The following is a 16,285-nucleotide window of genomic DNA, read 5'->3' on the forward strand; positions in this document are numbered from 1 at the left end:
GACTGAAATTTAGATGTTATCAACATTAAGTATTGATAAGGTAGAACAGATAATGATATGCATGTAAGATATAGCTGTGTTCAAAGAACCGTGAACCTTGCTATTGGTTCAAGAGTACTTCGGACAAATTTAGCTGTTCGATTTTACTCTGCAGCTCCAAAAAAAACCGATCATGAAGGAAACAAGGTAATAGATTTACAAGAAAGAAAAAAAGAGCCAATAATCACTGATAAATTCAGTACGTTGAAAGAGAAATATGAAATCCCCAGATATCCAATTGTTCTATGTCATGGATTTTCTGGTTTTGATAAGTTAACTTTCATGCACAAACCAAGATTCCATAACCAATTGCACAAGGCTAGCGAGAAAGTAAAAGCTACTATTGATGATGGGCTATTTAATATAGATTATTGGTATGGGATTAAGGAGGCACTTGAGAATATAGGAAGTACTGTTTTGATTGCTAAAGTTCCTCCATTCGGCACGATAAAGGAAAGAGCAACCCATTTGAACGATTTTATTAACAAAGAGTGTGACGAACTTCGTAAAAGCGAATCCAAGTCTTCAATATATAGTAATATGTCAAACAAATCGAGCGATGATGTATCCGAGAGTGCAACATTCGAAGAAACTAACAAACCAATCAAAGTGAACTTGATTGCTCACTCTATGGGGGGCTTGGATAGTCGTTATCTTATATCCCAACTAAAACATACCAATTATAAAGTAGTTTCATTAACTACTATTTCCACTCCTCATCATGGCTCTGAATGTGCAGACTTCATTGTTAAACTTTTAAAGAACAAGAATTATCTATCCTCAATATGTCCGAAATCAGTGCATGAATTAACTACTTCGAGCATGATAGAATTCAATGAGAAAATAAAGGACGACCCTAATGTATCATATTTTTCTTACGGTGCACGCTTCAATCCTAAATGGTTTAATGTCTTTAAAATAACTTGGGAGATAATGAAGCATGAAATGCAGTATCGAGATAAGACTCAGCCAGTATTAGATCGAATTGATAATGACGGTATTGTAAGTGTAGAAAGCTCCAAATGGGGTAGATATCTTGGTACCTTGGACGAAGTCGATCACCTTGATTTGATCAATTGGACAAATAAATTAAGAAATGCTATTGATAGCACTTTCTTTCACCCCACATCAAAGTTTAATGCCATTGCATTGTATTTGGACATAGCCGAAAACTTGTCAAAGAGAGGATTTTAACATGTAGAAGATTTTCACTCAGATATAGATTATACATAAAGACTATAAATATTAACTTATTCATCGATCGTGATTGTTTTGACATAGGAAAATTCCTCGATCCCCCAAGAACTATTAAGTCTGCCTTGTCCACTTTCTCTAATACCACCGTGAGCAATAGTTGGTTCATCGTGAACTGTAGAGCTGTTTATGTGGATTCCACCACACTGGATTTTCTTAGCAATCCGTAATGCCTTGACAGTATTTTTAGACCAGATTGCTGTTTTCAAACAACTTTGATCATTATTTAATTTTTCTACAAGTGAACTTGCATCATTGTACTTATAAATAGATAATACAGGACCAAACGTTTCAACGGAATCAAGTAGCATATCTGATGTAACATTTGTTAAAATGAGCGGAGTTACTGGAACATTTTCACCGCTATCAGAAAACTTAGTCTCAGACCCAAATTCAATTTTGGCGCCCTTAGAAATTGCTTCACTTACAAGTTTGCGAATGCTTCTAGCATACCCTTCATCTCTTTGAGATAAATTATAATCTGGATCTTTCATTATAGATTCAGCAGTACCCTTAATCATTGTTAAAAACTTATCATATACGGACTCATGAACGTATGTTTTATCAGTACTCATACAAATTTGACCCATATGACACCATGCGCTCCATAGAATGTTTTGACTAGCTTTATCCAAATCAGCGTCTTCCTCAACAATCGAATAATTCTTTCCTCCTAATTCCAACATGTATGGCTTTAAATTCCTTGCTGCAACAGTAGCAATAGCTCGGCCAGTACTTGTTGATCCCGTAAAGTGCACTTTCTTAACAGCCCTATTACCTAAAAATAATTCAACGGCTTTAGGATTATCCTCTGGCTTAAGATGAACTAATTGTAATGCATTCTTCGGTACGCCGGCATCTAAGAAACACCTCACCAACAAATACGCCGTATGAGGCGATTTATCCGACGACTTGACAATAATCGAGCATCCAGCTGCTAATGGCCCCACAATTGATCTCATCCCAAGTATCACTGGAGCATTCCATGGAGAAATCGACAATACTGTTCCAATTGGCTGTCTGTACGCCAAGGCTAATTCACAATGATTCGACTTTGGGACCACTCCATCAGGTTGAGATAACTGTGATATATATTCTTCTAATTGACCAACAGCACCTTCAACATTAAATTGACTGAACCATTCTGGTCCTCCAATAACTTTGTGAGATTCTACGAGTTCATCTCGTTTGGTGACAAGCAATTCAAGAGCCTTCTTTAAAATATTTCTTTTCTCATTGAAGGGTATAGATGACCATTCTTCAAACCCTTTTTCAGCATGATCACAAATCTCTGGAATTTGTTTTTCATAATCACTCAAATAACTGAAATCACATATCTTATCTTGCGAATGTTTGTGAGAATACACAGGATACAAATTGGAAGTAGAAATTTCTTCACCGTTGATAATCAATGGAATAGTTGATAAATTCATCATACAATTGATCCAATGATCCAATGGGCCGTATTATTAGTCTGTGGTTAAGTAAATAATTGAACTCAAAGATTTTTCATTTATGCTCAATTAGTGACCTTTATTATTTAAGAACTCGGCAACATAATCCGAGCCGTACCTAACAGTGTTTCAATTTTTCCTTCGATACACATTAAGTTACTATGCATTTGAATCTAAGATGAGTAATATTTACTAATATTAACTGAGTCCGAGTGAAACGTTATGTAATATATGAATACACTATAAAAGATCTAAGTTTTTTAATTCGGCCGAGCAGCATTCGCAGTAAGATTCAACGGAACTTATCCCCGAGGCCATCTCACTATAAGTCTTCTCATTAGCGTCAGCTTTAATTGTCTTGAATAACTCATCATTGATATAATCGCATCGCTGTAACTCACTCATAAGCCAGTTGCGCCATTCTGCTTTGGCGATTTCTGTTTCCATTTCATTTAGCATTCTTAACTTGACTAATAAATCGTGTCTCTTGACACCTATTTCCTGAAAAGTTTTCTTCAAGCCTCTTGCGACCTCCCTGGTTGATTCGTCTGCATATTCATTTTTCCAGGAAGTGGTCTTATCGTAATTCAAGACAAAGGATGTGTTTTTGAATGTATCAAAGCATGGAGACGAAGTAGAATTTACATGAAGCTGAGAAACATGAATCGATTCGAGCATGTCAGTAGCGTCACGGAGATAAATTGCACGCTGTAGCATCATGGGCTTAGAGTGTAAATGTTCATCCGCCAACTTGCTAGCACTGCGGACGATCCAGTATGAGTATGAGGTTTTTCCCATTAGAAAGAAATTGAATAATATCGAAAGTAATAATATAAATAATAGGGCATAGTTCATGCGAATACCCCTAGCTATCGTTATTACTAAATTTGCAATAAAGTGAAACAATCCTGAGATTATGAGCAAGTTGTAGAATAGGAATTGTCTGACGATAACACTTATAACGCCCAATACTCTAATTTTCACAACAGGAATCGGTTTGACTTCATCAACATATTGCTCATATTGAGTTAATTTGCCATAAAGGTATATAGCTTTAACAATCATGCCGTGTGTACCCACTTTCTTTACAACATTCTTCAAATCCACGTCTAGAGCTTTAGCTTGGTTAATGCAAAGTCTGTGGCATACAGCTTGAATCATTTTCGATAGAACCAGGCATTTGTCACATTCAGTTTTAGCGTAAACGAAGAATTTACTCTGAGTATATGTTAGTCTCGTTATTACGAATCTATAATTGATGCTGAACTTGCAACCAAGAAATTTATAGCTCGATTTTACATGAGTGAAATTATAATATTCATCGTCCACCATGCTTTCTATATTTTGCTCAAATTGAAGCTCTCCTCTATTTCGTCCCTCATAAATTGTTGGAGAATTGAATTTACGATGCAATTTACCATTTGGCAATTTACTCCACGGCATCTTGATGATAGATCCTAAACTGGTGAAAGCATTTTTTCCATCCAAAATAATAGAATTATCACCTAGTAATGCATGGAATATTGCCTTTGGTGGTAAATTATAAGTTCCTTCGAGAACGGAATATGATTCATCTCTATAATTAACCTTAAATTGCATTGACCGATTTTCATCATTGCTTACCATAACTGATGGTATAATAGTTGTAGTATTTTCATTATTCGACACATTTTCTCTAGCATCCGTCATTGCTTTATAGTATTGAGTTTCAATTTCAACTAAGTCAGTAACAAGACCTTGGTTGCGCTTGGGATTATCACTTATCCGATTGTTCATGATATGCATTAGTTTTTGTCTAATCAAGTTACCATCGTCCAAAAATAATTTCATCGTCATAACACCCTTAACATTATAAATTTTGAGCAAATCATTATGTTTCCGACGAGAGTATTCAACAGAAACTATGGACCCTATATGTCTTTTAAGCAACGAAATAAATCCGCTTTCTTGGATATAAAAATAAATATGATTTTTAGTAATGAAACTTCTTCCACTTAAATCTTGCTTGGAGTTAGGTGAGCAAATACATCTAAATGATACCAAGCAAATTTCACCCGCTTCTACTGCTACCTCGAAAAGAGCTCTCATTTGTATGTCCAACAGTACCAAATCGTCAGGATAGCCAAGTGGATAATGAATACCAGATTCATAACTATCGGTTTCCGATTCCAATTCAATATCCCTCTGTCTATCCAGATCTGTTAGTTTTGCATCATAATAGTCATTTAAATAGTACAATCCCCAATTAACTGATCCCCAGATATTAGCTGTGAGGGCTGTTGGTAAAGAAGTTGCGTCTGCGATACTATATCCAATAATTGAGGATCTGGTAGTATCAGTAATAAAGGGAGGTCTGATTTGAGGAATTTGATAATAAATATGATTTCTAAAGAAAGCTTCATTTTTTTCGATGTGGCTTGACAATTTACTTGAAGTAATTATTTGACCCACCGAGTTAACAATTCTAGCGCTGGTTAGCTCTCGATCCATTGACGTATTCGCCGTTGACGCAAATTCTGTTAAAATTGGGGGATACCTCCCAGATGCAATATTAAATAACCCTGCATCCTGTGAGTCAGAAATTCTTGTCCTCTCATTCTCGAATACTCTTAACCATGACTTTAATTCTTTCAAAGTATCGACTTGAAAAACAATAGTTATATCAACAGTCTTGATCTCAAAACAGAATCTCCTATCTTCATTTGGAGCATATTGAATTTTACATAGAAGAATACCAATTTTATCTGACTCTTGAACAAACTTCTTAGATGGACTCAACATCAACAATCCAAAAACCCCATTTTTAATGAAACCCCATCTTCTAACCCAAACTGGCTTAGCAGATTTTTCAACATACGTCTTCATAAAAAGATATCCATGTTTCTCAAATCCTACTTCTTCGCTATCTAATAAAGATTTTCCATTTATTAAAGAAACATTATAGTCGTCGGCATTAGTAGAAGGTTGGTACTGGTTTGACGAACTTTGCTCTACTTGATATCTGGCTTGGTGTAAATCCTTATTTATCTTGCCGATCGCAGAGGCATAGCAGTCACTCCAATTTTGAATTTTCTGAATTTTTTCCCATTCTTCTTTGTAAGCTGTATCAACCCAATCGGTAAATATCTGCTTCTTTTCTTTCCAAAAGTCAGTACTAAACCTGACTAATAACTTATCTAAGAGATTTCCCAATCGTGTTAGTTGAATTACCACTTCGAGGCTTTCGTGTATGTAATCTCGTCTTACTTGAAACAATTGAGCCATATCCTCCATTACTATGGTTGGATTTTTAGTTTTCGACGATGAAAGATATATTTCCAAGTATTTATCGTATTTATTTTGAGCCATCTCAAAACGTGCCCTCAGCTCTTTGTAATTATTAATATCCTTTATGACCCGAGAATGCAACCTATCAATTGTAGATGACTTGACATTCATCGCAGCAAGACTTGTACCCCAAAGTCTCTTCAACCCATCTCCTGTCGTAGTTAATGATTGAACGGTGTATTCCTGGTCTATTAAGCCATCTTGGATAAACAGAGGCACTAGATGCTCTAAGAATGAGTTCGAAAATGATTGCAATTCTTCTAAGTATTTCGGGAATTTCTTAACAGAACTTGATAATGCAATAACCCATTTCTCAATGTTATCAATTTGATCATCTATATGATTTATTGATGCTCTAAAGCTAGGAGAGTCTAATGCAGCCTCCTTGAAGGTAACAGATATTAACTTTATCTGTCGAAAATCGTCAGGCGAAGTCATATGCCATCAAAGCTATCCGAAGACTCTATATGGCTACAAAATTGTCATATCCGAACCAATCTACAAGTACAATTTCGGTATAGACACTACTTATACTTTGCAAGCTTCCACATTCCTTCCCGTATAGGTGTTCATCATACAGCATATCGAGGTCACTAAATCGTTCAAAATTGTATAGTTGAGACGTTGAATTATCCACTTAGTACGGGAATTCATTGTCGAGTTTTATTGTTGGTTTGTAAAGCAATCGTGATCTAGATTAGTAAAACGGAAATTCAACGAGCCGATCCATATACATTATATATTTATAATAGAAATACGGAGTTAATGAAAGCATGCCCCACACACCAAATGGTGATGAAAAATTCATGAAATTCAGTAAAAGGCTTTTTCTTTCGGCTGCAATTTCTCAGCAGTGTAATATGTCTCCAATCTTGTAACGAGTACTCCTGGATTGTGCAACCTATATGCTTGCACGCCCTTACATAACCTAAAAATTATCAATTAAAACATTACAACGTTAATTGAAATTACAAGAAGACTAAAGTATAAACAATATTTTATGCATAGATTTTTAATGTTTTGTTGCAAGAAAGTTTAAAATTCGTAAAAAAAATCTTAAAATTCTAAAACACTGAAATACCGAAATTGAAAATCTATATTATTATCAATAGCAAATATAAACGAGTCAAATATACCAAGAAGTATATTATATTAAATGACCAGTTTAACAAGGTTGCCCCCTATGTAATATTTGGAGAGATACCTTAGGCTATTTAGATTATGAACAAGCGGCTAGCATGTGTGGCCTTGCGTTGAATTGGCTTGAGTCTCTCTTTACAAAATCTCATTGTATTCTGTCTGAGTCAAGTATCACATTTGAATCCCCTCTAAGTGACTTGGTGAGATAATTGAGACTATTTCCCGATTACTTACCTCAATCAATACCTTCTATTAATGATTCTATTGTACTGCATTGTTAGGCATTTCGCAGTAAAAAAAAAAAAAAGGAACATAAACGGCAAAATCCAATATGCCGTTAGCCATCAGGGCATCGGCATTTTTGGAAAAGATTTAGACCAAATATGAACCATTTCGACACGATTGAATTCCCCTAATGGAAGGTGATAACTTATAATCTAGAAACTTATATAGACATATTTTGCAGTACTGTGGCAGAATCGAGATAATTTGCAACTAAATTCTAGGTATGAAAGACGCAAAGCAAACTGATAATTCGTCTTCTAGCATACAAATATATTCAAAAACTTCAGATGGTCATTCAAAAATTGGAAATTTTATAGATTCATTCAAAAGAGCAGATCAAACAGAGACTACTAGCGATTTGGAAAATGGTAAAGAAGTGATCTATTCCCCGTTGGAGCAGAACTTGAAGGATAGGCATATTCAGATGATTGCCATTGCTGGGTGTGTCGGACTGGGTCTCTTCATATCTCAGGGGTCAGCCTTAGCCACATCGGGGCCTGGTGGGCTAGTAATATCCTATTCAGTTATTGGCCTTTTGTTATACTTTATAGTACAATCGTTAGGACAATTAACAAGTGCATTTCCAGTTCAAGGTAATTTTTTGGTATATAATGTGAGATTCATTGACGAATCATGGGGATTTGCCATGAATTGGAATTATTGCTTTCAGTGGTTAGTTACATTACCGTTGTCCTTGGTTTCCGCTTCTTTAACCATCCAGTTCTGGGGTTCTTCCATTAACCCAGTTGTTTGGGTGGCTATATTCTACGTAATTATTGTTGCTATAAACATATTTGGTATTAAGGGATATGGGGAAGCAGAATTTATATTTTCCTTGATAAAAGTTATTGCTATCGTCGGGTTTTGTATCTTTGCTATTATAGTGGTTGCTGGAGCAGGTGAACAGGGTTACATTGGTGGTAGATTTTGGCATAATCCTGGCACATTTTCCCACGGATTCAAGGGAGTCTGCTCTGTGTTTGTCAATGCAGCCTTTTCATTTGCAGGTACTGAATTATGTGCTTTAGCTGCAGCAGAATCAAAAAATCCTAGGAGAGCATTAACTAAAGCTATTAAGCAAGTATTTTGGAGAATTATAATTTTCTATATGCTCTCTACTATAATGATTTGTTTCCTAGTTCCATATGATGACCCTAAATTATTGAGTAACTCATCTACTTCTGCATCCCCATTTGTTGTTGCTATCCAAAATAGTGGAACTAAGGTTTTACCTTCAATCTTCAATGTGGTTATCTTAATCGCTGTATTGTCAGTCGCCAATGCTTCTGTATATGCCTCTTATAGACCACTAGTTTCCTTGGCTCATGCAGGGCATGGTCCTAAGATTTTGAAGTATGTCGATAGAAATGGAAGACCTCTTGTGGCGTTGCTTGTAACATTGTTAATTGGGTTACTTGGGTTTGTTTCAGCTTCTCCTAAGCAGGAAACGGTTTTCAATTGGTTACTAGCATTATCTGGATTATCTACTATCTTTACTTGGTTTTCTATATCCTTAGCCCATATTCGTGTAACTTATGCGTTTAAAATTCAAGGTGTACCTTTAAATCAATTCCCATTTCGTGCAACTGGCAATACGTTGGGTGCTTACTTTTCGTTGGTGATTAATATATTGGTGCTTATTGCTCAATTCTATGTTGGGTTATACCCAGTGGATGGAAAAGAAAAGGATATTGCCACTTTTTTACAGGTATATCTTGCTGCTCCTGTAGTTTTAGTATTCTATCTTGGCCACAAAATATGGACTAGAAACTGGAAATTGTACGTGAGGGCAGAGGAGATGGATATCACTACTGACCGTCTAATGGTTGATATAGATATGTATAAACAATTACTTACAGATGAGAAACAGGTATGGGAATCGAAGCCGTGGTATTATAGACTCTACCATACTTGGTGTTGAAAAAAAAAAGTACATTAAAAATACTTTTAAGAAAGGTTGTCGTCTGTTAGCTGATATTTTTCTATTATGTAATATTTCAGTTGCATAATTTCAGTATATAGAGCAGTATCTCTAGAAGCGTGGTCAGTATTGACAGGATGGTAAAACTAATTTTTGCGGCAATTTGTCATACAATAAATAACTCATTTTCGAATTTCCTATATAATTATAACATAAATACACTTAGGAACTTCTCAAATTATGACTATAGTAGAAATATAGTTCATATGCCTCGACTTGGCCAGAGAAAATGTAATCTTAAAATCAATATACGTATAGATCAGACTTCTTGATAATAAGAAAATGCTGCATATAAACCTGATTGCTATTTGGTATGATTATTAATTGCAAGGTATAAAACACTACTCAATGATCAGTAGAATCAACTTATAACTTTCAAAAAAAAAAAAGAATGTCTTCAACACCTGTATTTTCGAATTATGAGACTGAAAATAATAATAAGGCATTTCATTACTCCAGAGCTGTCAGAGTTGGACCATGGATCAAATGTGCTGGTCAAGGTGGATGGGATAAAGAAGGAGTGATTCCAGACGATCACGATAAGCAAGTACTTCTTGCTTTTGAAAATGTTGAAAAGGCTATCAAAGCAGCTAAGGGAAATGGCTGGCAGGATGTCATTACAATAAGAACTTATCATTTAGATATTTCTAAATTTTCTATTTTTGTAGATCAGTTCAAAAAGTATATGCCAAATCATATGCCTACATGGACTTGTGTTGAAGTTACAAAACTAGGAGACCCAGACATGCTTATCGAAATCGAAGTTGAAGCATATGTTACTGAGTAGTATAATTTATTTTTTATGTAACTATATAGCAGATCACAATATCATGCATTTATTAAATGTATCGCTCAAGAAATTCGCAACCGGAACCCTTTAATTTTGTAATACTACGAAGATTTATGTATATCGATTCACCAGAAATGTCTCTATAGTGCCTCAAACATAAGAAAGATAGGTCTATAATACCTATCAAAGGTTGATGAACTTTGTGAACATCTAGATATCAAATAGAAAATACTCTAGGATATCAACAATATTTTATCCTGCGAGAGTAGGCAAGCGTATTACCAGTGAATTCTATAAGCATGTGCAATGAAGACAAGAATTATATAAATGACTGTGATTAAAATCTATTAACATAATTTCTTTCACTTTATGAGCTATAACTGGTTACGGAAATTTCGAATGCCATTACTAAAGCACATACAATTTGTAATTATTATAAATTCTCTTACATAGAAATGTTCGATTTCCATAAGAAAAACTCAATTCAATGGATGCTATAGCATATGCTAGTTGGGGATACACATAATATCTCAGAAAGACTTGTATTTTGGAACACTCTACAATCATGCCTGCAAGAAGCGTGGAAAAGTTTATTCTCTTTTTTGTCTGCCCAGTTTGTTATAAGATTTAATACTTGATAATTTAGTAAGCCTGCTTACTTAGTAGACTCTACAATGATTTTTGGGTACCTGAACTACAAAATTATTGACTATACCAGTGTTAGACTGTTTGAATAGACACATTGCACATTACATTTTCTTATAGTCGTGTAGTCGTGTAGCCGAGAAAACTAAACAAAATCCAATATGAGTTCAGTACAACTTGAAGATAGAAGCACACCCAATTGATCACCAATAACCTAGTCATAGAGAATGAGTACTATACAGCAACTCATTAACGATTTAAATAATTTGGCATCTGAGTCTAGGAGACGAAATAGTGAAATTAGACATGCGTGTGACAAGGCTATTACAGATTTGAAAGATTATCAACCCCAAGAAAGTATACATGAGATTTCACAGAATGAAATCAAAAAAGATATACTAAAACCATTCTTGATATCTTGCAGCACGGGAAATGCTAAGTTTGTCACCATATCGATTCCTATTATTCATAAATTGATTATAAGTGAGATAATACCGGTGGAAAGCTTGAATGAATTATTAGGTTCATTGAAAGAAGCAACTAACTTGGCAACAGATATCCAGCTAAGAATCTTACAATGCTTACCAGCTCTCATGCAGAATTACAATAAATCAATTACAAACTCTCAATTATTAAAGCTATTGGGAATTTGTTCAAGCTTGACTTCTAGCAATAAGTCCACGGTGGTAATTAATACTGCTTCAGCCACTTTACAGCAATTATTTAGTAATGTATATGATAAAATTGAAGATGGAGGAGAGCTTAATAATGAGTTAAAGATTGATAATGATGAAGTCATAAAGATTAACGATTCATCTTTGGAAGGATTCAAGATATTTAACGATTTATGTGGATTGATTGAGAATGAGAAACCAACATACTTCACGGAATTTATAAACATAAAATCATTATCTGTGCTAGAAATTATAGAGAGCATTTTATCGAATCATAAAGATCTATTCGATAAACACCAAGAATTATGTTTTCTAGTGAGAGTCAAAATAATTCCGTCATTATTAAGAATACTAAATGCCCCCAACCAGAGCTTTCCTTTGACTATTAGAACTATGCGTATATTTCATGTGCTATTAGCATCTCAATTAGATAATCTAGAAGTTGAAAGTGAAATTGTCCTATCATTTTTAAACCATATGTTGATCAATGGTAATAACGAACCATCTGAGAGGGATAACTGGGTAAAAATAGCGGTTTTAGAAATGTATCGTGGGTTATTCTCAGATTTTGGTGTTATTCAGTCTATTTATGATAAGTATGACAGCAACCCGAAGAAGAAGAATGTAATCCAAGAATTGATGTCTATCTTGTGCACTTATTTACTGCATAATGCTTATATGATGAATGATGTTGTAAAACCTCCACCCACCTCATTATCCCAAAATCAATCATCAAATCAACATTTATATTTATCTAAACAATCTTCAAATATGAAAATATCTATCCTTGATCATTTAGATAAGCAAGAATCGCCGGCTTCAATTCCACTCAATTATTCAATTTATTTGACATTTTCTATTTTATTAGCTTTTACTGATGGTGTTGCAAAATTTGTTAATAACTTATCAGATAAATCAAGCCTGTCCGGATTAGAAGCAAATGTTGAATTTGTTACTTCTTTGATCGAGAATACGTATCCCGAAGTATCATCTTTATTTGAAAGATTTATTTATTCTTACGTGGATAATGACGGATTTCATCAGCTAATTAGAACATTACAGAAATTCACTCATGCGACTGGGTTGCTAGGACTTGGTAGCTTAAGAGATGGATTATTAAATATTCTTTCGAAAGCGATAATAAAGAACTCAAGTAAGAATGAAACAAAAACAAACCCAACAGGTAGCAGTGGACTTCAAGAACAAGGGAAGCAGCTTTTAGCTCTCGGGGAGTCGGTAGTTGAATCTTTTAGCTCCTCCCTCCAAAAACATTCATCAGATCATGATCTTTCCGCACAATCACAGCCACAAATAAAATCTAGAAGCTTCAATTCAAGGCAAGTTATCTGTTTACGAGCATTGGCTAATTTAGCTGTTTCTTTGGGGTCGACTTTGCAGAATTCCTGGTCTATCATATGGATAACCTTTCAATGGTGCGATTATTATATGAATGGACCAGATGAATATAGTGGATATTTAAATAATAAGAATATGAATTTTACAAATGATATGTTGCCGAAACTAACTGCCAGTGACTTGAACAATATAGAGATTTCTAAAAAGAAATTCTTTGAAAGTATTAATGATTATCAACTAGAATCATTCCATGCATTGATCATTGCCCTAACAAACTTGTCCGATGAAGCATTTAGTAACACTCCGAGAGCAAAAGGTAAAGAACAACAAACTGTGAAAGAAACGGAAGAAGATAGAGGCCAAACTGTTAGTGATCAAATGATTGTTTGTCCTTACAACAAGGTCTATTATCTCAAGATGTTAGGTCAAATTTCTCAGATAAACCCTAATAAATTTCTCATTGAGAATGACAAATCATGGGATCTCATTCGTGATTATTTTGTTAATTTGGGAGCTAAAAGAGCTAGCCACATAGGATATAAACTCAGAATTCATATTGTGAACACATTTAATGGTATCATTAAGGATATAACTCATGAGGGATTTGAATCTACTGAGAATTCCATTAATATCAAGACCTCCCAAAAATCTTTAGATGGGTTACGAGGATTCCTTGATAGGTTGTTTGATATGGGCTTACCAAATGAATTATTAGTTCTCAATTGTGAAACTGAAATGCATTTACTAGTCTTAACCACGTTGCATGAATTAATTGATAAGTTTGACAAGTATTACCAGAATTCCTGGCACACTGTTTTTAGAATTTTAAATACATCATTCAGATCGGCGGAAGCGGATAAGGAAGACAATAATTTGAAAGAGAAAATTAGACTTGTGATAGATTCGTCGTTTAATACATTGAAGCTAATTTTGGATGAATTTATGTCTTCATTACCTTTTGATCAAATGCATATCTTAATCGAAACGTTGTATAATTTCTGTCATCAAAGATATGACTTGAATATTTCGTTTAGTTCCGTCAGCTATTTCTGGTTGATAAGTGATTCTTTGAAATCAAAGATATTATCAACCAAAGAAACGCAAGATTTCAATTTCAAGATCAAGACAGACTCGGAATTAATCAAAATTATTGAACACGAGCCAAAGGAAAACCAGACATTCTATAAATTATTGGATATATATTTGCTTTCGACCTTGTCGAAATTGTCTACAGATTCTAGAGCTCAAGTCAGAGATGGAGCTATTCAGACTTTCTTCCAGATTATAGATGTTCATGGTAGTTTATTGCCGTCTTGGGATTTAATTTATGAAATAGTATTGCCTACTTTACTCAACCTTCAGATTGATTTGAATAATTCCAAATTTAACAAAAAAGAATGGATTGAGAGTTTGAATTTAATTCTCTCGGGATTAGTTTCGTTATATGGAAAGTTTATGATGGATTTTGGCAATAGTGAACGTAAGCAAACCTTAAAATACTTCTGGGAAGGGCTTATAAAGTACTTTAATAGGCTCCTTGAATTGAAATGGGTAGACCTAAACTTGAATAGTTTTAAATCATTTCATGACTTATTGGTACCATTCAGTAATATTCCAAATGGGGATATTGAGGAAGTGAGGAACTTGCTATTTGAATTTTGGGCAAATGTTCCAGTGGAATATGATTTTGTGAATCCATTATACCAAGAGTCGTTATCGAACTTAATGAAGTGTTTTCCGCCATTATACAAGATAATTAAGGATTCATTGGACACTGAAAAAGTAAACACTATAATCAATATGCTTAATAGGTGCGCAAGATATCCAGTTCTACCTAGTGCCCACTTGGATAACACCAGGCCATCTCAATTACAGCAATCAGTAATTAATAATCTAGAATGTATTGACCTGGAGGATGCTTTTATGAGATCCTCTGTCATTCAGCAACTAAGTAATATGTTGGTATATCCATTTGGAACTAAGATGAGAATTGAGCAAAAATTGGGTGCCAAATTAAAGGACAAGGTCACAATCCCAACTTTCATAGCAATAAGTCACTTATCGATGCACTTGTTGAAGAAAAAGTTAGATGAAGTGCACGATTATAAAGTTCTTTTGAAGGAGAAGACAATCAGTAGACTTTTCAAGTCTCTTTTGGAAGTGCTTAAAATGAAGGCCGCTGGAATTGAGAAAAAAGACTACACACCGTTATGGATAGAAGCCAACCTTGTTTTGAAACTCATTATCAGCAAGCTTGTTAAGGACAACTTGGTGGACCTTCGTGATGACAAAAATTCAACAGAATTATGGAAGTTAATTGTCACGAGTGTTAATATTTGCTTTGAGAGCGAAACAGACCCCCAACAAGAATCAGTGAATATCAAGCAGTACTTTGAATTAAGTAAAATTGTATTACCAGCATTGATGACAGATCCTAAGAACGAAACTTTGATGATTGATTTCATTGAAAACGTCTACCACAAGTCCTTTTTATATGAGAATAATGATATAGAAGATTCCATTAAGGGCTCAACAAACTCAATCTCAGAATTGACCTCAGCCTTAGCTAACTTCAATTTTGACAATTCATTTGGCAGCGCGAAAGCTCTAAGCATATATTCGAATAGAAAGACGAGAGTGATGTGTCTCAAGGAGATTATAAAGTTCTCACAACTGAACCTGGACTCGAGTAATGGACTCCAAGAGCTCAGCTTGCAATATTTTGTGTGCAGAGCTGCCTTCATCTTCAGAAGGTTTATCTCCGAAGAAATGCTCCGCTACAAGTCCCCATTGCCCCAAATACAACAAGAAGAGCTACTTATCACCATAGACGGAATTCTTAATATCCAAAAGACCCTTCGTACTTCAGGCGACTGGGAGATCTTTGATGTACTCTATGTGTTGTTGACAAAATCCATCCCTTTCGCCGCCAGAATCGACCGCCTAGATTCCATGCTTGCAGTCGCCTTACAAAATTTCTCCCGTGCTTCTGTCTAGTTCATCCAATTCCAACTATATAGCACCTTGTACACCATAATATTACATTTAATCGTGTCTAAGCCTAATCTAATTGCAATTATTATTTAAATCTTGTTCTAATTAGGCTCTAATTAGGGCTATTTAGACATTTTCCAGCCCCGAGCTGTTGTACGGCCGTTAGTCCGAAGCCTGATTTTAGCCTGAATACTACATCTACAGGGATTCTCTATTATTCTTACTCGCATCAAGGTCTATTGATAGTTTCTTCCATGTCATATGCGTAGAATACATTTCATTCTCTTTGAGCCGATTCAAAATCTATAAAAGAACAATAGAATGGACGAAAACAGAAAATTCCTAA

At 34.8% G+C, this 16,285-nt stretch overlaps 6 protein-coding genes across 6 annotated transcripts; 4 read left to right on the top strand and 2 right to left on the bottom strand.

Annotated features, from left to right (window-relative positions):
- Positions 1-57: 57 nt before the first annotated feature.
- On the top strand, positions 58-1,233 carry AC631_00023 (triglyceride lipase; the record flags this gene model as incomplete). The annotated part of the gene is made up of 1 exon (XM_015608853.1): positions 58-1,233. One exon carries the CDS (start codon positions 58-60, stop codon positions 1,231-1,233), a length of 1,176 nt encoding a protein of 391 aa, XP_015470254.1.
- A 56-nt stretch (positions 1,234-1,289) lies between these two features.
- On the bottom strand, positions 1,290-2,726 carry AC631_00024 (uncharacterized protein; the record flags this gene model as incomplete). Its single annotated transcript, XM_015608854.1, has 1 exon — positions 1,290-2,726. One exon carries the CDS (start codon positions 2,724-2,726, stop codon positions 1,290-1,292), a length of 1,437 nt encoding a protein of 478 aa, XP_015470255.1.
- A 261-nt stretch (positions 2,727-2,987) lies between these two features.
- On the bottom strand, positions 2,988-6,512 carry AC631_00025 (uncharacterized protein; the record flags this gene model as incomplete). The annotated part of the gene is made up of 1 exon (XM_015608855.1): positions 2,988-6,512. One exon carries the CDS (start codon positions 6,510-6,512, stop codon positions 2,988-2,990), a length of 3,525 nt encoding a protein of 1,174 aa, XP_015470256.1.
- Positions 6,513-7,722: 1,210 nt separating this feature from the next.
- Positions 7,723-9,420, top strand: AC631_00026 (uncharacterized protein; the record flags this gene model as incomplete). Its single annotated transcript, XM_015608856.1, has 1 exon — positions 7,723-9,420. One exon carries the CDS (start codon positions 7,723-7,725, stop codon positions 9,418-9,420), a length of 1,698 nt encoding a protein of 565 aa, XP_015470257.1.
- A 451-nt stretch (positions 9,421-9,871) lies between these two features.
- Positions 9,872-10,267, top strand: AC631_00027 (uncharacterized protein; the record flags this gene model as incomplete). The annotated part of the gene is made up of 1 exon (XM_015608857.1): positions 9,872-10,267. One exon carries the CDS (start codon positions 9,872-9,874, stop codon positions 10,265-10,267), a length of 396 nt encoding a protein of 131 aa, XP_015470258.1.
- An 875-nt stretch (positions 10,268-11,142) lies between these two features.
- Positions 11,143-15,942, top strand: MON2 (Mon2p; the record flags this gene model as incomplete). The annotated part of the gene is made up of 1 exon (XM_015608858.1): positions 11,143-15,942. One exon carries the CDS (start codon positions 11,143-11,145, stop codon positions 15,940-15,942), a length of 4,800 nt encoding a protein of 1,599 aa, XP_015470259.1.
- Between the last annotated feature and the right edge of the window lie 343 nt (positions 15,943-16,285).

Source organism: Debaryomyces fabryi (genome assembly GCF_001447935.2).
Source record: "Debaryomyces fabryi strain CBS 789 chromosome Unknown contig00001, whole genome shotgun sequence".
Taxonomy (NCBI): Eukaryota; Fungi; Ascomycota; class Pichiomycetes; order Serinales; family Debaryomycetaceae; genus Debaryomyces; species Debaryomyces fabryi.